This window comes from Propithecus coquereli, unplaced genomic scaffold, assembly GCF_000956105.1.
Source record: "Propithecus coquereli isolate 6110/MARCELLA unplaced genomic scaffold, Pcoq_1.0 Scaffold222, whole genome shotgun sequence".
NCBI lineage: Eukaryota > Metazoa > Chordata > Mammalia > Primates > Indriidae > Propithecus > Propithecus coquereli.
In genome coordinates this window covers 1,245,619-1,271,685 of record NW_012147412.1, presented here as the reverse complement: position 1 = coordinate 1,271,685, position 26,067 = coordinate 1,245,619, and the positions used below count along the sequence as shown (strand labels likewise).

At 50.5% G+C, this 26,067-nt stretch overlaps 1 protein-coding gene across 1 annotated transcript in view; it reads right to left on the bottom strand.

The window, feature by feature from the left end:
- GRIK4 (glutamate receptor, ionotropic, kainate 4) overlaps nucleotides 1-26,067 on the bottom strand; it is a 307,922-nt gene that overhangs the window by 165,560 nt on the left and 116,295 nt on the right. Inside the window, exons 3-4 of the mRNA XM_012644896.1 lie at nucleotides 15,211-15,375; nucleotides 3,403-3,500 (exon numbers count right to left, since the gene is read on the bottom strand). Of these exons, the coding sequence (XP_012500350.1) occupies nucleotides 3,403-3,500; nucleotides 15,211-15,375 (263 nt within the window). The remainder of the gene's footprint in view (nucleotides 1-3,402; nucleotides 3,501-15,210; nucleotides 15,376-26,067) is intronic.

Here is a 26,067-nt window from a genome sequence, read left to right as displayed (position 1 = left end):
TTAAGAGGCTGTGATGGCCGCTTTATCGGCGGCTTAGGCTATTTTGCAGGTAATAGGAAAGTTAAAACATAATCAGCTGCCATCCACCTTGATGTTATTCTGCCACCCTCAGCTCTGGTACCCAGAGCTGGGAGAGCTGAAGCAGAGCATGGGTTTGTAGTGATGTTAAAGCAAGTGAGATTGAGGGTGGACAGCAGGAAGAACTTCTGGTGCTGAGTGGCTTGTCTTCTAGAATGGATTATTCAGAAATGATTGCAGAAGTTTTCTTTGCTTGGCCTGGCCCAGAGGTTATCTTGCCAGGAGTCTGGGAAGATGTTGAGGTGATCTCTGTAGGATTCTGCCACCTTATCCTTTTAAGTTTCTAGGAGATGTCAGTCAGCCAGAGACCATAGCTCCTCTGAGATTGAGATGGGAGGAGGGTAAAGATTTAGCAGAAGCTAGGGAGAAAATTCCTGAATTCAACTGGGATTATCCCTTGAACCATAGAGAGAGGGCAAGCAATATTTTTCAGCAGAGATGGAAAAGTGTGGAATTGGGGAGAGTCTGGTAAGTTATGAAAGATGATTCTACGAGTAAAGTTGACCAGGCGCATGTCATAAGGGGTCTTTCTTCCTACTTGTATTTTGCACCACGTACACTCTACCAAAAATGAATAACAAATGGACTTTGAAAGGAGAAAGGTCACAAAAGGACAAGACAGAGGCCAAGCCCATGCCGGAGCAAGTGGCCTGGCTGGTTGGTGTAGACATTTGAGCATCTCTCATCAAGGTCCTCCCTGTGTAGCCAGCCAGCCTGCCGGGTTCCACTGGCAGCTAACCGGGTAGAGCACTGCCCACGAGCACCCCTGGTAGCGTGGAGCCCTTAGACATCCTCAGGAATGCGCAGATCCTGGAGACGGGCTAGGGAAGGACTCAAGAAGGTGATGGACAAGTGGGTTTGGAGTCTGCAGACTTGGGTTTGCATCCAAGTTCTGCTGTGTCATTTGGGGGCAAATGGCTCTTAACCTGTCTAAACTGCGTAAAAATGGAGATAACCATAGGTGCTTCTTAGCACTTTGGGAGGATAAAATGAGAACCTGTGTGTAAAATACACAATAGCTCAGTACTTAATGTAGCAAGTGCTCAAGCAGAGCCCTTTCTCCTACCCTTTCTCTCCCTCCACAAATACAGATGCTCCCAGGAAGCTCCGGGGCTGAAGGTTGAGGGGGGCCCCCTAGGAGGGGGAGCTGGAGGGAGCCTCTAGCCCATCGCCATCCTGAGGGCTGCTGGGGACACAGCAGCTGCTCTGTGGAGCCCAGGCAGGGAGGGCCCAGCCTGTTTTGCTGGTCCTCTCTCTGGGACAAAGATCAATCTATACTGGATTCGCAATTGCAGATGTATCCCAGGGAGTCATTGTGGAGGTGTGTGGGGGACAAGGAGAGGTGAGCAGAACAGAGTGGGGAGCAGCGAGGCAGAAAGCAGTCAGCCACAGCATTTAAAGGAATGGGCTCCTCGGTGAGAACTCCACTGCTTCTCCCTGGGGCTGGGGGGAGTCCGCGTAAGGCAGCTCAGCCTCATAAAATATTAAAAGAAATGCATAATCTGAATGGAGAGGAAAGGCTGCTCGAGCAGAAACACGACCAGACAAAGACGGGGAATGGCCCGGCCGCTCCGTGGCACACGGGCAGGGGGTGGCGGGATGCAGGAGACAGGGCCCGGCCTCTGGCCTGAAATGCCAGAAGGGCTTTGGAGACGTGTTGGTGCAGAAGAAATACCCACTGAACCCCAGAGGAGGCCACGCTGCAGTGGGGGTCAGGAGGGCTGTGAGGCACAGTGAAGAGTGGGGAGAAGGGGAAAAGAAAAGGAGGGGGCAGAAGAGAGGAAACGGGGAGCTGAAGTCTTGGCAAAGCCCATGTGGTGAAGGTCAGGGCCACTGCTGGAATAACGACCTGCCACCGAGCTGTTTCTTGGACAGGCAAGAAAGATTTAAGTGGCACATGGGCTCTAACTTTCTGGGCAGAGATCTGGGAGGGACAGAAGCTGCTTTGTGGCCTGGTCCCGGCCCCAGAGTTGTCTTTGAGGATGTCCAAGGGGACGGGGGTGGGGAGTTGTTTGCCTGACCCAGCCCGCAGCAAGAAGGCCCGAGTGGGGGTGGGGCTGGGGGGCCTGGGAGCAGCCCGGCTACTGCAGAAGCAAGGCCACCGCAGACTTGTCCATGCAGATAACATTTCTGAGAGTGGGTTCATAGAATAGGGAAGATAAATCTTCTGCCTGAAGCCTCAGGGACTCACCGAGCCCTCCCATCATAGGAGACAGCTGTGGCATCACGGAGGTAGGGTCCAAGGGGGCCTTGGGTGGGCAGGAGCCTGTCTGCTGCTCCTCTGCCTCCACAGGGGCAGCTTGTGGAAGAGGCATCCAGTCTGCCCCGCAGAGGGTGCGCCATCCTGTTTCTAAGAATTGGATCCTCCTAAGACGGAAGCTTCCGGAAGGCTGAGCCTCCAGGCCTCTAGAGCGCAGGCAAGATGGATGCTTCCTCCCGTGTTCCTCCCTGGCCACACCCCTGACCTCGAGCCTCACCACCAAGCTCCTGCCCCCTTAGGACCCCCTGTCTCCCAGGGGTACATGGAAGAGGAAGGGCCGATGGGCTGCAGGAAGGACCAGGAAAGATGCCAGCACTAGACAGAATCTCTCGAGTTCCAAGGAAAAAGGAGGGGACAGCTGACAGAATAGGGAGGGGGCAGTTACTCTGCAACTTGTCCCCCCTTCCATTCCTTCTCCCATGGACCTAGAACGAGAGGACATGGACTCGACACTCCGCAGATAGAGGCTCGGTTAGAGCCGCAGCTGAGGGAGAACGTGCTGCTTGAGAGGTAAACACTGGAACCGGTGAATGAGGAAGAAAGCAAAATAAAATCTCCTTTCTAGAGAACATATAAAGCAGAGGCTGTCAAACTTTATTTTAGCAATAAAATGTAGCAATGTCTTCCCCTAAAGGCCTTCTTCCCTAGAATCCCACTCTATAAACAGACAACCACAGAGCTGCTCACTGGGTATGAGTGTGGACGCTCCGACTTCTGCCTTCTTGGCCTCCCTGGACCATCACCCTCCCCGGCCTCCCCCTCGACCCACCACCACCAAGAGGCCGCTGGAGACACCGCCACGGGACCCTAAGACTCGGAGGCGCTCAGCTTGAAATGCCTGCTGTCAAACACCTCCTCGGAGACCCCTCCATCCAAACATCTTGGAACAAAGTCAGTGCTCAGCAAAGGACCAATTCTTCTGTATTTGTGTTGATGTTGTTGTTATTAATAGCAACAACCCTGCCTTGATGGGCTCTTCGAGCCCTTAACAATCAACCCTATCTTGGGGCCCTGGACACAAGCTCCAGCCCACAGATATTCCCCCAGCCCAGCCCCGCACTCACCTCCTTCTCCCCACAGATGTTGCTGATGATGGAGCTGGAGGCTGGGCTGGATGATGGTCCCAGGACAGCGACCACCCCCTTGGGGAGGATCTGACACACTGCAGCAGCGGCAGGCGCAGGAAAGGAAGCAAGGTGCTCATCAGGTCGGGCTCGGGCCGCGGCCGTGAGTCCGCCGGTCTTCGCCGGCTGCCCCTCACCTCCTGCCCACCCCCTCCCCTGCCTCTCCAACCCTCCCCAACCCAGTGTCTTCCCTTCTCCCCCCTCGACTCCTGGGCTCCAGGACAGTTTTATTGGAGTTTATGGACAGTATTAAATGAGGAAATGACCCAGGTTATGACAACATACGGCCACAGCCAACAGGGGATATAAATTGTCAGGGCTGTCACCGAAGGACGGAGGCTGATGGAGAAACCTGCAGATTCCATCCCTCGGCCTGGCCTGGCCTGCAGTGGGGGTGTGGGGGCTGCCCTGGACGTGGCTGCTGCAGGGGCTGGGGGCCCAGCTCACAGAGGGGCGGCCCAGTGTATGAGCTCTTAGGGCCCCCAATATAGAGAGAGTCTGGGAGGAGGAAAGGCAGACAGGCAGGGGGACAGAGGGTGGTGAGGATAATGCAGACACAGAGTAGAAAGCAGATGCAGCCAAGGTCAAAGGGAGTGGGAGAGAGAGTAGGAAAGAGAAAATAGGAGGCAGAGAGGGAGTTCCATTTGTCAGCATCCCCTTGGCTCCCCTCTCCCAGCGCCTGGTACGTTCACTTCCCCGATCCTGTACAGTCCGTCCTGACAAACCAGCACGCCCGGGATCTTGTGTGCCCCAGTGGGGAAGGTGCCCTCCCTCCCTCCCTGAGCCTTCTCCCCAGGCTTTCCTGGGCTCCTTTGGTGGAAGTAACCCTGCCTGGGGCTCCCAGGGCCCAAGGTTTATTCCTCTCATCTAAGACACTTATGACTGTGTTTATTTCAGTTTGCTGTTCGGAGTTCTCCTCTCACTAGATTTCAAACCTCGAAAGGACAGGAACTGAGCCACATTTATCTCTAACTCCCCACTTCTCATTGGCTCAATGTCCAGCACAATGTTTCCTAGATAGAAGGTGCCCAGTTCATACTCGCTGTGTGAACGTGTAAATGAATGGGACGTGTGGTCAGAGAGAATCTAAGATTTTAAAGCACTAGAGACTGAGGGTGGAAGCAGGGGACAGAAGGGAAAACACAGGGAGAGAGAACATGAGCTACTTCTCAGTGCACACACTGCAATATCAGAGCCAAGGAGCTGCCCCAGCAAATGCATTGAGGTTCCGCATTGCACAACACAACGTCCTTGTCTGCAAAACTCAAAGTTTAACGCCGCACACATTTTCTGCCTACTCCCATTAGAAGCCAGGCAGAGCCATTTCCCTGGCCAGACAACTGAGGTTAAGGGATCAGCACAAGGTCTCTTGTTGAGTCAGCTGCAAAGCCACACCTGCAACCCGGATGCTCTTTCTCTTAGGTTAGAGTCCTAACCATTAGCTCACTCAACCAGGTGATCATGTGGATGGGGCACAGGTGGCAAGGTAGAACACCAAGGTTCAAATCCGAGCACTGCGACTCACCATATGAACCACAGATCTTCAAGGTCTTCTCTTAACCCACGGCTCAGGCACAACATCCAGAATCTCAGTGACAGAGGCTGCAGGCAGAGGGTACCTGAGGAGGCCTCATTAGCACTAAGTGACAGACCACCCGCAGTGGCAGAAGTAGCGATGGTGGGGCTTTGCCTCTGAAGAGCCTCTTCAAAGTTCAAGCTATTTCCATGTGAGTTATCTTACGTGATCTCAACCAGCTTAGCTCTCACTGCCTGCTAGGTGCTCTGAGCTCATCTTCCCATCAGATCCCTACAACAGCCTGGCGAGGGGTCTTATCTGCTGATTTGACCTATAAGGACACAGCATGCTAGAGATGTTAAGTGCCACACCCTAGGTCACACACCTAACCAAGGCCAGAGCCAACGTCTGGATTCAAGTTTCCTGACTCCACCCAGCGTTCATGCTACTCCCTCCTAGCCACCTACTTGTCTGCACTGCCCTGCAGCCAGCCACTCCTAGGCCCAGCTCTCCCCAACCCCTGACAGTTGGGGTCCCTCTGCCCACCTCATTCACTGCATCTGCTTTCTCCAAATGACCTATTATCCGTACTCATCCTATTCTCTTTTTACAGCACTTGAGGTTCACGGATTGCATTGTTATTTTGAATTTCATAACACTGTCTAATCCCGATTCTCAACTGGTTCTCTGGTCAGTCTTTCTCTCTGTCTTTGCTGACTCTTCTCCCACACACTAAACACAGGCTTTAGCCACGCCTCGCTCTCCCTGGGCAGTCTCGCCCTTGCCTGCCGCCTCCACCTGCGTCTCTGCCCAGATGACCCTACACTCGGACCTCTGTCCTGGGCTACAAAATCAAGTTCCAACCACCTGCTGGACATCGCCACAGGGTCTTCCCTCCAGCATCTCACGCTTAACATGGCTGAGTAAAGCATAGTTATTAAAAGCTTGGACTCTGATGCAAGATGGTGTGGCTCAGAATGGTACAGGATATGCTTGGCAACCCTCTGCTTATTATCCTCATGACATTGGATTTGTTACATATTCTTCATAATTTGATTTGGTCTTCACACTTCTATGAAGAATATGCATTTTTATCCCCACTTTACAGATGGAGAAACTGAGGCTTAGAAAAGTTGGGTAATTTGTTCAAGATCACACAGGTAGAACTGGGCTGGAACAAGGAAATCTGTCTTAACCACTCTACTGCACTCCCCTTAGCTCTTCAAGCTCAAGGCCATAGTCACCACACTCTTTCCTGCCTTCCCTAACTAAATCAGTTCACTTATTGTACCAATCAGGGGCCCAATTCTGACCGTTTGACTGCTCACTCCCTGCTGCCCTCTTCTTCCTCCTCCCACTGCCACTGTTCCAGGTCGACCCGTCTTTACAACTTGCCTTCCTGCTCTGTCTCCAGGATTCCTCATTCCCAGTCCATTCTCCAAACTGTGGGGCAGATTGTAATCCTGAAACAGAGATCTGGGTGCTCTTCCAAGGCAGGGAGCTCCTCTTATTTCCCTCTGCATCCTCCATACCCAGAACAGGGCTTTACTCGGAATTATGTGCCCAATAAGTAGTTCTTGGACCACACTGAAGCCCACTCAACACTGTCAATGGAAAATTGGAAATAAACTAGATGTCTAATCACAAGGGAACAGCTATATAAAGTACGGGTCATGTGCCCAAAGGGAATATTATTTAGGCATTTAAAATGCTTATGAACATTTTATAATAGCATTAAAAATATTTATGTAATAATATTAAGAGAAAGAAGCAGGATATAAAATTACATGCATATCTATATGAAGGCTACAACTAAGCAAATACAGAGAAGAGTTACACATTGAGGAATGATTAGAAGAAGATGTTATTAAAGACAACACTTAGTGAGTGCTAATTACAGCCCATTCGAAGCACTTTACAGGAATTGACTTACATCATTCCAAAAACAACTTGATGTAACAGGTACTATTACTGTCATTCTCATTTTACAGACACAAAAACAAGACAAAAATCAAAGAGCAGAGTCCAGATTCAACTGCTCAAGCCCTTACCGCAGGGACCAGCGCCTTAACCACGGTGCCACACGGCCTCCCCGAGTTAACAGGGATTAATTGGAATGTTCTTAGAGATTGCCGTGGCCATTGCAACATGGACTGATCTTCTTCCCTTTTTTCATTTCTCTACTTTCTATAATAAGCATGTATTCCTTTTATAACATGTTATAAAAGTACAGTGCTATAATAAAAGAATTTCTTCTGATGAGCAAGTAAAATTTAAGTGCATCTGACCTCCTGGAGACCCTCCCCTTCCGGCCCTTCCTCCCACCCCGCCAGCTCACCCCATCGTACTCTGCGTGTTTTCCTGCCTGAACTCGTTCCCACGTGGTTATCTCTGACTAGACCAGGGATTCTTTTTTTTTTTTTGAGACAGAGTCTCACTCTGTTGCCCTGGCTAGAGTGAGTGCCGTGGCGTCAGCCTAGCTCACAGCAACCTCAAACTCCTGGGCTCAAGTGATCCTACTGCCTCAGCCTCCCGAGTAGCTGGGACTACAGGCATGCGCCACCATGCCCGGCTAATTTTTTTTCTATATATTTTTAGTTGTCCGATTAATTTCTTTCTATTTTTAGTAGAGACGCGGTCTCGCTCTTGCTCAGGCTGGTCTCGAACTCCTGAGCTCAAACTATCCACCCGCCTCGGCCTCCCAGAGTGCTAGGATTACAGGCGTGAGTCACCGCACCCGGCCCCCTAGACCAGGGATTCTTAACCTGTGCCTGGGGTCTGTGGGTAGAAGTCAGGGGTCTGGGAACATCTGGGGGGAAAATCACATCATTATTTTTTCTAACCCTAAGTGAAATGTAGCATTTCCTTTCATTTTGAATGTAGGTGACAAACCTCAGTATATTAATAGTACCTATGGCTTTGTCTCCAACTGAATCACCAATGTTTCATATCATGTTACAGTGTTGTGGATATCTTGAACTACCATTTATATTCATTATTACTTTGAAATTAAGCTAGTTAGACCCGATCCTGGGCTTGGCTATTGAATGTATTGATGAAGAAGCACACATATTAATATCTCACTATTAAGATATTTTAACTGCATTTCTACATAATTGGTTTCCATGGTCATACCACCTATTTTATTTTATTCACTTAAAAACATTTTTCTGAGAAGAAGTCCATTAGCTTTCCCAGTCTGTCCTGGTCTAGGGCCTAGACTCTGGACCCTCTCTTGCCTTTCCTCTTGGAAAACTCCTACTGATCCTCTAGCACCCAGCTCAAATCTTGCCCCTGGGCAGGGAGGCATCTCTCCCTCTCTCTATTTGCATCACACTGTGGCTCTGAGTCAGCTGTTGTTAGGAGACAGGGCAGCTTCCCTATTCTCTGAATTCCTGGCCAGCTTCTGCCCTAAGCAGGCTGGCCATGCTGGATTTCAACAGAGGGAAGTTCCTCCTGAAAATAAATTCTTAGAGCAGGCCACAATTCCTTCTTCCCAGTTCCAAACTCCAAAAGGCTCTGAAACTGGATGTTTTTCATCAAACTCCCTTGGGAGCAAACTCTGATCTCAACAGACAGCTGCGAATCTACTTACAATGTGTGAATATTCAAATATAAGCGTGCATGTGCTTGAGTATGGGACGTTGCTGGAGACATAAACGTTGCCGGAGACGTAACTTCAGGCACGGAATATGCACCGCATGAGCTTCCCAGTGTCTCGAAAGTTCTGGATTCTAAACACATCGGGCCTCAAGAGTTTGTGGACCTGTGTCGGCCACACCGCGCTCCTCACACACGTGTCCACGTGTCCATCTCCCTCACCGGATCGTGAACCCCTTAAAGGCAGGGGTCATGTCGATCCAGTCCTGGCAAAAAGAAATTGCTCAACAGAGGTTTGCTCAGCTGAACTGAAAGGATCCAAAACGAGTCCAGTGAAATTGCATTATGATCGTATCAAAAGCCACAGCCTTTGGGATTTCCTGGGATCTGGGAGTTGGTCTTCTGTTCTCTACGAAGGATGCCTTGCTCAGTAGAAATGGAAACCACTTATAAAGGGCCTCCGCTCTACAAGCCCCCGCAGGCTGGCTGTGCAGGCAGCCCTGGCCGTCTGGGTGAGGACTCTGAGAAGCGCAGGGGAGGGAGGTGGCTTTACCTCTGCCTCCCAGTGGGGAAGTGAGGGAACGGAGGAGAGTTGAGTGACATTGTCATGGCAACTAAGTTTTCCAGCCAGCAGAGGAGTCGGAAGGCAACTGTCAGAGCAGCTGCTGGAATAAAAGGCCACGAAAGGGCATTGTGACCCCATGGAGGGTCTTCTTCCTCTCAAAACGCCAGCAATGCCAGCACCATGGCATGGATTTGGAGCTCCCAGCTGGACAGGAAGGGCTCAGGGCTCAAGGAACTGTCTCCTGAGTTGTCACAGGGTCCCCCCTCCAGAAAGAGGGCAGTTCAGGGAAGGCAAGGGTCTGGTTGTGTTGCAGATTGTCCAGAGGGGTTATGGCAGGTGCCACTGACGGCAGCCGCTCTAGGGAAGGGGCAGCTCCCTGGGTGGGCTCAGGAGGCCGGGTCCTGCTCGCCGCCGTGTGGCACTTGACAAGCCACTCGGTGCTCTCTGAGCCTGTGTGGTGGACAACCCCGGCCTTACAGGGCTGACGGAGATGTGGAGCAGGGAGAGCAGGGAGGACTCGGGGTCCTTTGCATAAAAACACTTGGGGATGCCGAAGCCTGGGTGGAGCGGGAGGGCAAGGCCCGCTGTGTGGCCTAAACGGACTGGCCTCGCTGGCCCTCCAGCCGGGGAAGGGCTCGTGTGAGGGCAGGAGTGCCAGGGCCCTGTGCCGGCATGCCTGGGTCCACCCCAGGACATCGGAGGACTCACAGCTGCTACCGCCTCCCCTCACCAGCAGCAGATCCCGCAAAGCCCTCGGCCTGGTCCCAAACCCGTGTGAGCAGCAACACCATTTGCTGGGGCTGTCCAAGTGCCAGGCACTCGGCTGGCAGACACACTGCCACCCTGAGTCCTTACAACAACCCTGAGAGGGAGGAGTTACCATACTAATTCTACTGCTACTACTAATGGGTCAAATGTGTGGAGAGTTATAAGTCTTTTAAGCACCATCTCATTTAATCCTTATAACGACCTCAAGAAGTGCGAGCTCTTGTTATGCCCATTTTACAGATGAGGAATGTCAGGCCTAGGAGATAAGCCCAAGGAGCTGACAGAGCCAGGATTATGATCCTGGTGCATCCAACTCCAGAGTTCTGAGAGCTGTTCCGTGCTGCTCCCTAAGCCAGGCCCTCTCCTCTGCTCCATTTAAGCTCTGCGTTTTAGCCACGCCCCAAGCTCCTCTGTTGTTTCCTTCCTCAGGCCTTTGCTCACGCTGTTAGTATTACGCCATTTTCCTGGACGCTGTATTCCCTCTCTCCACCTATTGAACTCGCCCAGGTCCATTCTGGAGGCCTTCCCAGAACCCCTAGCCTGCTCCACCTACATCCTAGTTCTGACGTCCTGCTGCCACTCACTGGTACACCCTCTGAACAGCCACCTAGGATTTATGTCAGATATGTGGATCTTTTTTCTCCCTGGAGAAGATGCCCAGCCTCAGTTTCCCCATCTGTAAAATGAGGGGGTTGGACCAGATGGTCTCTAAGCTTTGAGTCCATGTTGTTCCTGTGCAACCTGGGTAACTCCAAGAAGAGGAGCAATGAAGTTTGTTGAATGACTCATCGCTATTTGCGTGCTTTTCTCTTCTGGCTTCTTACTTTTTTTCTTTACGAGACTTCCGTTCATTCTACTGAACGGATGGAGGGATGCTAACCCTCCCTTATTAACAGCAGCTCGGAATCGCCAGAGGTCGTGCCCGCGGAGCCTGGAGAAGCTCAGAAGCCTGTGCAGGAGGGGCAGCCACGCAGAGCTGGAGCACTACACACCGTGTCCCACTCTGGGGGTAACCAGTGCGCCTCTGGTTTCAAGCGGAAACTGTGGACAGCTGACAGCATGCTTGGCCTCACAGAGACAAACGGAGGCAAAGGTGAGGGGTTGACAGGGAAGCCCCTGCTTCTGGCTCTGCAGTAAATTAAGCCTCAAACCAGCTGTGGCAGCAGCAGGGCCAGTGCCTCGGGGTGTCTGAGTGGTAAAGGGGTGTACACTTAGTCCAGCTCTAATATGCTAGCCGCGAGGGACACACTGATCTATAGGAACAGGGAGGGCATGCTTTGTGGCGGCTCCCTGCAAAAGAAAGGCTGAGATGCAGATGAGATACGGAAGGGAGAGAAGGAAGGGTCAGGTGGGACAGGAGATGACCTTGGAGGTCTTGCCCATCCCTATTATTTCAGATCTGCGAGCTGTGTAGAGGGAGCCTGGAAGTCAAACATCAGGGGCCTGGGGCGATAACAGCAGAAGGGCAGAGGTGGCGGGACCTCAGATGTGGTCGGAGGGAGCTTTACGAGTGACCCTCACTTTAAATAAACCCACCATATGAAAACCTGTCTGTCTGAACCAGATGGAACAGGGGGTGGTTTTCTACTCATACCTTTCCAGTTTCCAGGTTGGCTATTAATTAATGCCCTATGTGATACCTCCCATCTCCGAACCTCATTTTCAACCATCCGACGAGGGGGCTGACGGCTGGACTCCAGCATCGTGAGCTTCTTTACACTTCATAATCTTTGATTCTTGAAATAACCATTGCTTCCCTCGACTGACTCTCCCACCCTGAATACAACTCATTAAATGTGATGTGTACAGAGCTTTGGGAAACCCACCTATTACTGAAAGTAAGGTACAAACGTACCCTGTTGGGTTGCTACAGCCCCAACTTCAATCAGAGCCTCTATTCGCCACAACCAAAAACACCATCACTAGGGTCTCTTTCATCTCCTTGAAGCAGATCCCCTGGCCACAGGGTGGTAGGTGTAGGGTTGGGGGAATTGTCCGGGGCTCCAGAGCCACTCTTGTGTTTACTAATTAATGGTGCAAATTAGCCCCGGGCCACTAGCCCAGGGAAGACACAGCCTCTGATACTGAGCAGCCGCCGGCTTGGGGTGTCCCCATCGCTTGCAAAGGCTCAAAGCTGTCAGATGCATCAAGCCCAGAAAACTGGAAAGAGAAGGGAATATCCAATTACGATGGGCACTGACATTAAGCAGGCCACTGGAGAAGAGCCTGGGAGACAGCACTGCCACGTTAAGCGTGGCGAAGTTTGAAACAGAGGCGAGAGGGAGACCATGTGTGAGGGTGAGAGAACAAAGTCGATAGCAGAAGCCGTAGCTGACACTTCCTGAATACCTGCTACGTGCACAGCGCTAAGCACTTCATCTATACTGTCTCGTGGAATGTTCCAAACCATCCGATGAGGTGGTATCGCCATCGCCCCTGTTTTGCAAATGAGGAAACTGAGGCACATAATGGTTAAATAGCCTGTCCGTGTCACGCAGCTAATAAATGGTAGAGCCAGGATCTAAACCTGGTCAGTCTGATTCTAAAATCCGAGCTCCTAATCCTTATACCACACAACCTCCCCAAAGTAGGGATCGCAGAGCTGTTGGTCCTCTCCACCCAGGCATCCTGTCTCCTTCCTGCCTTCCTTCCACTGATACTGCCACTGACACCCGGTCCCTGCCGCAGCCTGCAACAGCCAACAGGTGTTCCGCGTTTAATCCAGCACCTACCCGCCCCCTTACTTTGGGAGGGAAAGAGCTGGGCTGGAACCTTTCTCTGAACTACCTGGGTGGTGTTTAAAACCCATTGTGGGGCAACACTATGGCTTCAGATGAAAGGCCTTTGGAGTGGAAAGATCCAGAAACCCTCTTTTCTAACAAATGCTAATCATGCCTCAAACACACTGAGATGTAAAAGCTGAACTGAGGGCCCCTTGCTAAGAAAATACTTGGTATCTAAAAGAAGGACATTAAAAAGATGTCCAAAGCTCTGTAATGTGGAATAAAGACATCAGTTTCCTTTATTCCTGATTCATCTGGCCTAATATTTTAGATGCGCTGACTTCACTAAGCCAGGCTGCATGTCAGCAGAAGAGGAAATTTACATCTGCTAACGATGCATCCAGGATGGGCCCATCTCTGCTCTCTCGGTTCTGCATGGAAGCTCTGAAGAAAAGGAAAGAGGAGCTGGGTTTTCAAAGTACAGACTACAGAACTATTTAGAAATCTGGGCCCTTTTCTGAGACCTGCCCTCCTGGACAAAGAAACGCTTCAGGCTGGACTGGGAGATTCACAAGAAGTCATTGCTGGTGTTTCTGATTTCATTTGAAAGATCCTAGGAAATCTGAATTTTCCTTTCGTTACGCTACAAATTAACTTCTGTGACAACTAAGATTTTTGTCTGTTACTTGATGAATCATTTTTGCCTGGAATAAAATATAACAGATGCTCACTAAATATTTATTGACTGAATGATTAAATGACTGACTATTTAGGTATTTGTTCCTCTATGCCTTCTTCTGGAGGAATCTGTGCGCAAAAATCCATCTGGCCTCAATGGCCCTGCTCTGTACACTGTGAAGAGTCACACTAAGTCACAGCTACAGGACCGGAAGTGGACACTCTCCCCGAGGCTTTATTAGCCAGTCTGACCAACACCTGCAACTCGTCAGATCAGCCACACAGTAAGCTGAGCTGGTCCAGCAGATCCAGACCCTGGGGATCCAGAGACTTAGAGTTGCCCAGGGAAGCTGCCACTGAAGTGCATGCTGAAAAGAGCCTGTTAGCCACCTGTCCGTCTTGTTTTCTGTGTCGTTCCCAGCGCGCGAGAACCTGAGTCATGCCCGAAATGTAGTAAATGCTCAATAAAAGTTCTCGTATGAATAAACAAAGAGTAAATCAGGCCTGGGTAGCCATTATGGGACAGGTGCGTGAGGAATAAACCAGAAAAACCAAACTGGCAGCAGGGGAAGAGCGTGGGTGTAATACTGCAAGAGCATTAAGGAAGCTGCCAGAGAAACAGAGAGAGAGAGGTTGGTGGGTCTCCAGAGCCACTGTGACCTCCCCTGCTTCCCCCCCTGGAGCCTCACAATACCCACCTGCTGGGCTGGGGCCAGTGTGAATGTGTTTCTTTTCTTGCAATCCTAACAGCCCAGGCTGGAGCCTTGCCAGATCTTCAGATGGAAGACCAGATGTCTGACATACACTCTTGAGCAAATCGTTTTATTCTGTTTATTTATTTTTGTCACTGAGTGTTGTTAAAGGTTCAAATGGACTAGAAAAGGAAGAGACAGGGACTCTTCAAAGTCTTAGGGAATAGATGCTATCATCTGTCTGGGCTAAGGGGTTCTCCTTCCCTCTGAACTGGAGCTGTTCATTTCCAGCTTAGCTACAAGCCACTAGCCCAGTAACGTGGCCTAATCCTGCAAAGCTGCCAAGGTAATACCAGCAACACATGAGAGGACTGCAGAGAGGTGCGGTGGATTGTGCACCGGGCTTGCAGGGTCCAGGACCAGCTCTGCCATGGACTAGCACTGTGGTCGGGCAAATTATTCAATGTTTTTGAGCCTCAGTTTCTTTTCTAAAGGGAAGGTAGTAACATTCACTTCTCAGGCTATTGTGAGAATTAAAAGCAGTGCCCAGTGCATAAGAGGGGCTCCATATGGGTGACTTGAAACACCTACTATGTGTGTCTATAAAACACTGCAATTCACAGATTTTCCTATACTTTTAGTAATTTAAATCTCACCACAACCTGCAAGATTTGCAAAGTAGAGCCTAGCATTCCCATTTTACAGAAGAAGAAACTGAAGTTCAGATAAGTGACTTGTCCTGTCTGAGGTTACCCAGAGAGTGAGTGGCTGGACTCCACTCCAAGTCCTGGTTTCCGCCTACAACACTCCCTTGGCACAAGAAGGCAGGACAAGCTATCAGATGGACAATGGTGTAGCTACCCTTGGACCAGCTGTATCTCTTCTTTCTAAATCACACACAAGATTTCGTTTCTGGATTTGTGTACAAGTGTCCAGGAGATGGATGAATCCATATATGAAGGAATGAATGAGTGGATGGATGAATGAATGCTTTGAGTATCCCGTCTTAACTCTACTCTGCATGTGATTCACAGCAAAACCTGGGAATCTCATCTACACCGAGAGCCTCCTAGGGCCCCTGGTTCATGCTTCTCTCCTTCCCCTGGAAATATCTACGTCAGAGGCCTGGCAAAGGGTGCAGTTCACACCAACAGCTCGTCCTCTGCAGCAAGGGAGGGAGAAGGCAGCGCTGCCCGTTCTACGTACTGGTTTCTGCAGTCTCGTACTCGCTGTCTCTGAGAAGCTCAAAGATGTCCACTTCGACCTTGGCCTTGCCCAGCCTCTCGGGAGCGCGGTTGATGCGGTTCTTGGCCAGGGTGATGGAGAGCCGCTCCCCTCTGCTGCACTCCATGGGGTCGTCCAGGATAGCAGCTGTGGGCAGGCAACCACACGGAGACAGTTGGTACTCCCCCTGCTGCCGCTACCGCTCCTCCCTCCCCAACTTCCCCTGCTGCCACCTTCCTCCTCCAGGCAGCTCCCCAAGTCCCTCTCCACCCTGCCATCCCCCAAGCAAGGTCTCTCCATGCGGAGGGGGTCTCAGTTTGTGGGCAGGTGTAGCAGTGAGTTCGAATGTGGATGGCAGCTCAGGAACCCTGATGGGCCACCAGGGGTCCTGTCTGTATGAGGTCCCTGGGTCCAGGCACAGGGGTCCTCTTGGACATAAGTCTGCGTGCACACAGGCACGCGTGCACAAAGGAAGGGAGGCAGTGGCTGTCCTTTGGAAACAGTATTCTGGGCATAGGAGAAACTCTCCCTGAGGCAAGATGGGGTTAAAAGAGGCCAGGTTTGTGAGGGAGATCTGTGGTATCAAGGAGCGGCTGCAGGACACTGCTGAATGCTGGCTCTGACACCGATGAGCCAGGTCACCAGGGGGAGCCATGTAATTTCTCCGAACCTCTTTTCCTCACTGAACTTTAGGAGCAGTGAGACCACCTGATGGGGCAGGTGTGAGGATTCCGTAAGGTACTGCAGGTAAGTAGCACAACACAGAGACTTAATCGGGGTGACTTAAACAGTGTGGATGCCTGGAGTGGGAGAGTGACCATAGTTGCCCAACTTCTGCAAGCCGTGTTCAGGATAAATGTTACGATATCCCAGAGAACTGGGTTCAAATCCCAGCTCCACCCCTTATTAGCAATGGAACTTCAGTTTCCTCGCTTGTAAGGAAGTGGAGACAGCCTGCCCCTTGAGCTGTTGTGCAGATTACATGAAATAGCACGTGCTCAACGCTGTATCTTGCACACGGTAGGAAATAAATAAATCTAGATACTGAGATCCTTAATTCTCTTGATAGAGAAGAAGTTACAAAAATGAAAATCTCCACACAAAAACTTGCACACGAAGTATACAGCAGCATTATTCATAATGGCTAAAAAGTGGAAACAACTCAAATGTCCATCAACTGATAAATAAAATGTGGTTTATCCATATAATGGAATATTATTCGACAATAAAAGGGAACAAAGTACTGACACATGCTACAACATGGATGAACCTTAAAAACATGCTAAGTGAAAGAAGCCAGACACAAAAACCACATATGGATGGTTCCATTTATATGACATGTCCAGAACAGGTAAATCCATGGTGACAGAAAGATTAGTGGTCACCCAGGGTTAGGAGAGTTGGGGAGAAGTGAGGAGTGACTGCTAATGCATATGGTATTTCTTTCTGGAGTGATAAAAATGTTCAAAAATTGATTGTGGTAATGATCACACACCTCTGGGAATATACTAAAAAACACTGAATTATACACTTTAAATGGGTGAATTGTGTGGTATGTGAATTATATCTCAATAAAGCCGTTATAGAAAAAAACCCAACCTTATTTTTTAGAGGTTGAATACTCAGAAAAGCAGCACAAGGGGATCAAGCTAAACAGATTTCACCTACAGGTAGCCTTTGACTCTGTGTGGCTAGTGTAGACAGAGACCCAGGTTCCATGATGTCTTTTCTATATACTATTCCCACACCTACTGTGACCCATCTTGCAAACCAAAAACCAGGACACAGAATATTATGAAGCATTTTTCCTCATTCGTGGATTTATTTGTATGCATAACCTCATTGCACAATGAAAGTTAAATTTCATTTAATCACGTTGGCCATGCATAGGGCAACGAGAGGTGTATCCCACAACCCAGGAAATAAAGTGGGCTTCTGTGAATTAAATAGCAAAGTCTATGCGCACCTGAGGGGCTCAGCCACCTGCAGGAGTGGCCACGGGACTGCACATGTGTCACTGAAGAGTCTGGAATACTCAGGGATGCAGGACCGGAATGGGATGGTTACTCCAGAACTGAAACAGGTACTCTGTGCTGCGACAGGATGGTGACTTTGGGACTGGAAAGGAAGTGGGGCAGCCCACAGGAATGATTCTCAAATGATGTTCCTTGGAGGGCCCCTGGGCTTCTCCAAGAAGTGGAGGGGAGGCTGACTGGGGGTCTCCAGCCTCATGCCAGCTCCCCGGAGCACAACTCCACATCTGCCGCTTCTAGGTATTAGGGTCCCGCGTAAGATTTGGTGTGGGGAAAAAACGTTTTGCTGTTAAAAACATAATGGAAAAGATTTGCCAAGCTGTAGAGCACGGAAAAGAGACATCTAAAATGTCAGGACTTGGCAGTGCCGTCCAGCACAGGTCGTGGGAAAGAGACACTGGATCAGTGACACGCGGCTTTATGTGAAGCGGCAGCGTTGGCATTGAGTGCTCAGTGGATGCCATCTCACTTAACCTCTGCAACACCTCTGTGAGACGGGCGTTTTATCTCCACTTGCAGATGAGAAATCAGCGGTCAGAGAGGTCGCGCGGCCTGCCCACAGGTCTGGAGAGTGGTGGAGAAGGGGGCTGAGCCCAGGTTGGCCTGGCTTCAGACCTGGCCCCCCGACCATGGCCCATCATCCTCGTCATGAAAACTCAGGGACCGGCTGCGGAGAAGGGGCTGTCCTAGGGAGGCGGCACGAGCCTTCCAGGCACTGCACAGGCAGCCTCACCAAGGCAGATCCCCTCTGAGACACGAGCAGGAAGAGGCTGGACTCCGGACCTCTGAAAATTCTGCCAGGTGATTTCCCCACCTGCTTCCTCCCACTTCTCCCTCCACCCCAGGGAAAATTTTAGACTGGAGGCAGCTGTCTTTTCCTTAGGGCCAGGTGAGCCAACGATTACCAGCTTTTCCACCAATTGTACAACCTAATGATTTAACAAATAAATCACTTGTAATGAAATAAATAAATTAGTAAAATAATATCAGAAAATAATCACGAGCCCCCTGTGAACCTGAGAACCCAAGAGTGTTTCGATCTGGTTGTTCATGCTACGGAGCCACACGGGACTCGCCTCTGCCTCATCAGGACGCAAAGGGCACAATGACACCTGTAACACACAAGGGTCTGTCCCAGGACCTATTAGTTCCATCCATTCCCTTCTCTTTTTTTGGCAAAGTACACATTCAAGATGCGTGCTGTGGGCTTCACTGAGTCCCCGCACCAAATTCATACGCTGAAGCTCTAACCCCTAGTGTGCCTGCATTTGGAAATAGGGTCTTTGGGAGGTAACGAAGATTAAATGAGCTCCTAAGACGGGGGCCCGATCTAATAAGATTAGTGTCCTTATAAGAAGGGATATCAGGGGGCTCACTCTCTGTCTCTCCACCACGTGAGGACACAAGGACACAATGAGAAGGTGGCTGTCTGTAAGCCAGGAAGAGGGGCCTCACCAGGAACTGAATTGTCTGGGATCTTGATCTCAGACTTCGCAGCCTCTAGCACCACGAGAAGTACATGTCTGCTGTTTAAGCCCCCCAGTCTGTGGTATTTTGTTACGGCAGCCTGAGCTGACTAAATAAGACCATGCGCTAATATAAACCCAGATGTGCAGGGCACCAGCCAGCCATGAAACACGGTATGATCAACTCAAAGAGCATCATGGGACACACTTTGAGACAGAGGGATAAAGCAGGTGGGAAGTAGGGAAAGTGAGAATCTTACATTAAGGGGAGTGTGAGGTCTCCTCTGCACCCCATTCCTCTTTCCCTTCCCACAGCCTCTAACGCTCTTGGAGGACTCCGCACTCGACGTTATTTGGCAGGTCCTTGTCCACTCGCTAAGATCCCAAATCCTGTCCTCCCTGCCCACCAAACCCCGTGCCATCCAGGGACCCACCTTTCATTAGGTTTTAGGTTTTAGACAGTGATTAACTTCTGGCTGGGAACATCCTCAAACTGGTGGTTGTCTGGCATCAAACACATGGGGATCAGAATAATTAGGATGACAGAAGGAACCCGGGTGCCAGGGCTATGGACACCAAAGCCAACGTGCAGGCTCAGGTTCTCTGGGGACACCAGAAGAACATGTCCCCACAGGCAGTTACCAGACAGCACACTTGTTCTTCAGCAGTCCCAGGAGAGAGGACCAGATGGATGGAGGAGAGCAGCACGCTCAAAACTTAATGTGCAGCTAATGCTCCTGGCCTGCGCTGCGTCCCCTAGGCCCGGCCGCCTGGCTAGGCTGGGATGTTCAGAGTTCCCAGCTGCTGCCTAATGAGGAACAATATGATCCGGCACATCCTCTGGCCCTGGGGACTGCTCTGCGGAGAAGCCCAGCAGCCACGGTGAGGCTGGGAGGCTTGGGGCTGCAGCAAGGGCAGAGCTGAGATGGGGAGAGACAGTCAGGGACCAGCCATGGGGACTCAGTGCACAATGACTCTTCTAAACCCAGGGGGACTCAAGATGCCTCCTCCACGGCCAGGAAGCCAGGGATCCTTTGCATTTACATTGAGCCCCTCTCCCCATGCACTTTAAGCCCTGAACTCCGCACTCTGAGTTCTAAGGCTTACGCCAAGGAAGGGCAGTCTTTCGACCGTGTCCACCTCCACCCCAAGCTGCTCTCCCTGTTCCCGTCCCATGCTTGTGTCCACTCTGCAGAGGACTTCTCCCCTGGCACTGGCAGCCTGGCTCTGCCCTGGGCAACTTTCCAGCTCACCCCTAATGAGAGTGACCAGGACTAGTCAGGAGAGGGCCGATGGCCACTGACCTGCCTGAGGTCCTTGGGACCTCCCCACTGCCTGGAGGGTTGGTCCCAGTGGAGTCTCTGGAATGGCCTCAGGCCCCCAGCTGTTTGGCTTCCACACACCTTTGCAGAAACAGCGTCCCCCCTCCTGCCAGCCCCACAGAGACAGCGCCTCCATGTCAGGACCTGGCCTGGCCTATGTTCCCTCCTCCACACCTCTGCTGACACTGTCCCTGTCGCTTGTTCCCCCTTCCCTACCAGGCCTCTTCTTCTCTCTCTCAGACTCGCCTCTTCCAGGAAGCCCTCCCTGACTCCCAGCCCCCAGCAGCAGTGCTCTCTTTTCCCTTGGACTTCCTGAGAGACCCCCACCACTCCAACAGGCTGTGGAGGGATATTTATCTTTCTTCTGTGTCTATGAATATCCTCAACTGCTTGCGTGGTCTGCCCTCCGTATCAGCGGGTTCTGCATCCTCAGATTCAACCAACCAATAGGAAATATTCAGGGGAAAAAACCAATAAAAATAACAATATAACAATAAAAAATAATACAAATAAAACGAATACAACATAACAACTATTACATAGCATTCGCACTGTATTCGGTATTGTAAGTAATCTAGAGATGATTTAAAGTGTACAGGAGGCTGTGCAGACGTTATATGCAAATGCTACGCCACTGTATATCAGGGACGTGAGCACCCCCACATTCGAGCATCCTCAGGCGGCCCTGGAACCCATCCCCTGGGGATACCGAGGGACGGCTGCACTTTAAAAGCCCAGAGTAATCCCTCTTTCCTGTGAATCGTCCCCGATTCCCCATCCCAAATTAATTTCCCCTTCCTTTGAACTGCCGCAGAAATTTCTCTGTACTTTTCATTAGGCACAGACCACTTTTGACTTTTCCATTATGCCTATTTGTCCATCTTTTCAGCTCCTCGAGCGTGAGGACCACACTTATTCATCTCTGTAACTGCACGGCTCTGGACATGGAGCAGGCCCTTAATGACTGGTTACTGAGCGGGTGAATAATTCGGAGCCACTTGTCTCTTCATCCCCTACAGGCAGTAGCAGATGTGGCACCCGGCAGTGGACTGTCAGCAGCGCTATGCGCCAGGGCCGCAGGGCAGAGGTCCCCTGGGGCTGGTGGTCTCCTCCTGCCCTCCGCTCACCTCTGTAAGCTGCACTGGGGTTTGCCTTCCCTCCACCACTGTCCAGACGTGACCCGTCAGGTTGGAAAATCAGCCTCCTTAATCCTTTAGTCCTTCCAGGGACTCGCTGCTGAAGATTTCCAAGCACTTCAGTAACTCCTACCTCTTTGAGGGGTAGAATAAAGAGGTTTTATTGCAGAGTCTTTACAGGCAGTATCTAGAACGCTGCCTGTGTCTGTGTGGCTCAGCAGGTTAGAGCCCTGTTAACAAGAAAAAGAGACGGCTGGAGCCCCGGGGAGCCAGTTAGCTTTGCTCCCCAGCTGACCCCACAGCCCCTGTCACAGCCCCATGACCATCACTCATCTGGCACCTCCGTCCTCTCAGTGTCCCTCTCTTCAGCCCTATTGTCCCCTGCTGGAGAAAATCACACCACTGTGCAGGTGGTGCCCACCACCAATTCACACCTTCATGCCCACCTGGGGTGCACCCCTGGGCCAGCACCAGCCCTTGGCCTTGCTTGGCTAGTCCTCCCACCCTACAGACCCTTCGTGTCCATGGGCCGGGGCTGCCATGGCAAAGGACCACAGACTGGGTGGCTTAAACAACAGAGATTTATTTTCTCACAATCCTGGAGGCTGAATCTGAGATCCAGGTGTTGGCAGGGTTGGTGTCCTCTGGGGCTTGCAGATGGCAGCCTTCTCCCTGTGCCTGCACTGCTCCTTCCTCCCTCTGTGTGTGTCCCTCTGATCTCCTCCTCTTGTGAGGACACCAGTCAAATTGGATTACGGCCCTACCTAATGACCTCGTTTTAGCTTAATTACCTCTTTGAAGACTCTAGCCCCAAATACAGTCATATTTGATGGATTGGGGGTTAGGCGTTCACCATACGAGTTTAGAAGGGCCACAATGTAGCCCAGAACACGGACCTTCCCCTCTCACCATTGCCCACCTCTGAGTCCCTCACGCTGTGTTCACAGTGGTTAGATGCAGGCCACGCCCAGTGAACGGCTTCCACTCTGTGCCCCACATCTGCCCAATAGGCTCAGATAATGAAGGCTCCTGTTCCAGGAGAGCCCCCATGGGCTGCCCTCCTCTCCCCGGGACTCTGCCTCATCATGCCTCCCTTCCCTCCCTCACTTCTGGGCTCTCCCCGAGACCAGCCTGTTCGCTTGTACCAACACATGGTCAAGGCCCTCTCCTCCTGTGCAGACCCTCCACTGACCACACTGACCCTGTGTGCCCCTGGCTCTGCCTTCTCTCTCACCTGCTAGGCAAGCCAGGCTTCTCAAATGCTTACTCGGTGTTATCCAACTTCACCCCATCCCATGCTCTCCTCAGCCCCCTGCAATCTGCATTCTGTGCCCACTACCCCACTCAAACTGCTTCCGCAAAGTCAACATCAACAACCATTTCTGCAAAATTGGTGGACTTTCAATTCCTTGTGTAATTACGTCACTAGCTGGCATTAGGGTTTAGTACCTGCCCGATGCTGTTCTAAGAATATGATATCTATTATCTCATTTAAACCTCACACAACTTGTTATTCCATTTCAGAGGTGACAGAAGTGAGAAAGGGGCAAGTTAGCAACTTGCCCAAGATCACAGAGCTCTTAACAGCAGCCTGGGCCAGGACCTGTGAGCTGCTGGACCACCTCACTGGGCTGCCTCCTTGGCTGATGTTTCCTTTGCTTCTGAAGAGTCCAGACCATTCTTTCTTGCCTGAGACCCTCAACGTCCTTGGCTTCCATGAAACTACTCTCCCAGGGTCCTCCTACGCCTCCAACCATTCTTTCAGGCACACTGTTCTACTGCCTACCCCTTAAAACACTGGTGAACCCCAAGGTCTTTCAGAGCCCCCTTCTTGCCTTACTCCCAGGAGCTTCCTAAGTGATCTCGTTCACAGCCACCTTCCTGAGGATGCTTTACTTATACCCAACGGCCTCATGACATCTCAGCGTAAATGTCTGAAGAGCATCTCAAACTTATCAAGATTCAGAGTAAACTCACCTTCTTCCCTCCTACATCCTTCCTGTCATATTCCCAGGTTTAGTTAACTAACAGCAGCACCAGCCACCCAGGCGTCGTGCCCTCACCCAGCTCCTCACCTCCCAATAACCAGTCACTAATTGCTTCTGGTTTTACCTCCTCAGTCTGTCTTGAATCAGTCCTCTCCTCTCTAGTCTTAACACCACCGTCCTAGTTCAGTTCTTGCATCTCCACTACCAAACTGCAGCCTCTTAACTCTTACCTGGTTTTCCTGCCTCCAGTCTGGCACGACCACCTCCCTGGCACTCCCCAATCACGCCCCCTCACAGCCGCCAGACTGACCACTTTGAAGTGGCAACCCCTGCTTAAAAAGCTTTCTCCCTCTAAATAAATGGAATTCCTTGGCGTGGCAGGCGAGACCTGACTTGATTCTCGCTCTTGAACCTTCTATTCTGCTTCCCTGCTCATTCCTTTCTACCTTCTAGAAATAGTAAACTACCCCTAGCACCCCTGCACACCAGCGTATGGGCACACGGTGCTGAGCCCACTGACCACGCTCACTCAGCTCAGACATCCCTCCTTCAGGAAGCCTTCCCCAAGCAAGCGTCCCAACAATGGTTTTCACAAAAACACATGCATCTTATCCTGCCTTGCAATCACTTGTTTAGTCTTCAACTTTCACTCTTTAATTCTTTCTCTTCCTGGTGCCTGACAACAGGAGGTACTTTATAAATGTTTGAGCCAAACTTGTCTTGGCTTTTGAGAGATTCATGCCAACTTTTCTTCCTTCCTTCAGAATTACTACTCTGACCCACACATTTATGGAAAACTGATTTTGACAAAGGTACAGTGAAAAAAAATGGTCTTTTCAACAAATGGTACCAGAACAGTTGGATATCATACGTTAAAGGGAAAAAAAGAATGTCAAACCCTGTCTCACACAATATGCAAAAATTAACACAAAATGGACCATACACAAAAAGGTAAAACCTGAAACTATCAAACTTCTAGAAGAAAATCTTCATGGCCTTGAGTTAGACAAAGATTTCTTAGATATGACATCAAAAGCATAATCCATAAAATTTTAAAAAATTGGTAAATTGGACATCTTCAAAATTTAAAATAAAACACAAGCCACAGGCTGGGAGAAAATGTTACGTGCAAAGCATACACCAGATAAAGGACTTGGGTCCAGAATAGATGACAAACTTTCAAAACTTGATAATAAAAAAAAACCCAGTTTTTCCAATGGGCAAAAGATTTGAATAGACACTTCACCAGGGAAGTTATTTGGGTGTGAAATAAGCAGGTAAAAATATGTTCAACATCACTAGTCACTGAGGAAATGCAAATTAAAACCATAATGAGATATCACTACAAATCTATCAGAATGGCTAAAATTAAAAAGCTTGACCATCCCAAGTGTGGGCAAGGATGTGGGAGAACTAAAGCTCTCATGCAGCCCGGCTTCTCTCCCAGCCCCCTCCCGCCTCTCTATAACCCTAGTTGTGCGCGTTCCCAGAATCTCACAGTCTGGATCTAGCCTCAGTCCGTTCTCTCCTCATTGTCCTCTCTCTCCCTGGAAGAACTTACTGATTCTCAGCCATCAGCTCTATGCAGATAGCTCCAAAGTTCCCATCTCCACTCTCAACTCTCATCCACACATCAAGCTCTCATTTCTGGCTGCTAATAGGAAATGTCCCCTTGGAGGTCCTTCTATGTCCCAAACGTAACCCATGGTCTTTTCATAGAATCGGGGGCTCTTTCTGACTTCCTGGCTTCAAGTCGTAGCACCAGGTGTCCACATGCAGACCCCTGGCAGAGCTGTTCTGCCTCTTGCCCCTCAGCCCCTCCACCTGCTCAGTCACTAAGGGCTTCTCCGCCGAGGGAATCTGCCTGACACCCGCTGCCCCCTCTGTTCCCACCACCACCCTTTGCTTTCTCCCGCAACACTCCTGCCCTGCCTCCTGCCTCCAGTCTCTCTTGCACCGATCCAGCTACTCCCCACTGCAGTCCCCCTGCCTGGCCCTCAGATCCTCCTCAATCTGGCCCCAGTAGGCCTTTCCAGGCTCACGTTATGCTGAATTTTATGACCACTTAGCTACATCTAGGTTGTCCTTGCTGAACACTGAAGAGAGCATGTCACTTCACCCTGTGTTTTTTGTCCAGTTGGTCTCTTCTTCCTGGAAAGCTTTCCTTTACCCATATCCAAATCCTGCAATTATAATTACTTCCACTCTCATGGCCCACTCCCGCCTGGCCCCAGGCTCATGCTGTCTTCACTCTCCTGTAATTCCCCACAGCACTTACTGTCTGTACCGTTCATTTAGTGCTTAATCCTGTGCTTTATAACTGACATGGATAATTCATTCACTCATTCCTTTAATCACTAATATCATCAAATATCTATTAAACACCTATCTTAAGCAAGATGCTATGTATACAGAGAAGAATAAGATGTGCCTCTGCTTTCAAAGTGTCCAGAGGAAGACATGGCCATATAATCTAATAGCCACAACCCAATATTGGAAGTGAAGTGACAAAATCTTACTACGCTCCAGGCGTGAACCAGGCGTTCCTGTACTGAGAAATCACAAGCAACTGAGACCAAGTCCTTGGGCTCTTGAAGACATCCTGAGCGCAGGGGAGGGAACTTTACTGTGCAACAAAGTAAGTGGTTCCATAAAGAAAGTCTCAAAATTCTACGGAAGCACAGATAAACTCTTCCAGGTGGTAGGGCAAGTGTTGGGGAAGGCCCCATGCATTTATTTGCCACACACATGTTAAGTGCCTGCTACCTGCCAGGCTTCACAGAGGAGGCAGCCTTGGAGTAGGGGCGTGAATTTCCCGGGGAGGCAGGAAAGTGAGGTGTGTTCCAGCGTGCAGAGCCCCCACAGGCATGAGGAAGCCTGGGGTGACTGGCTCA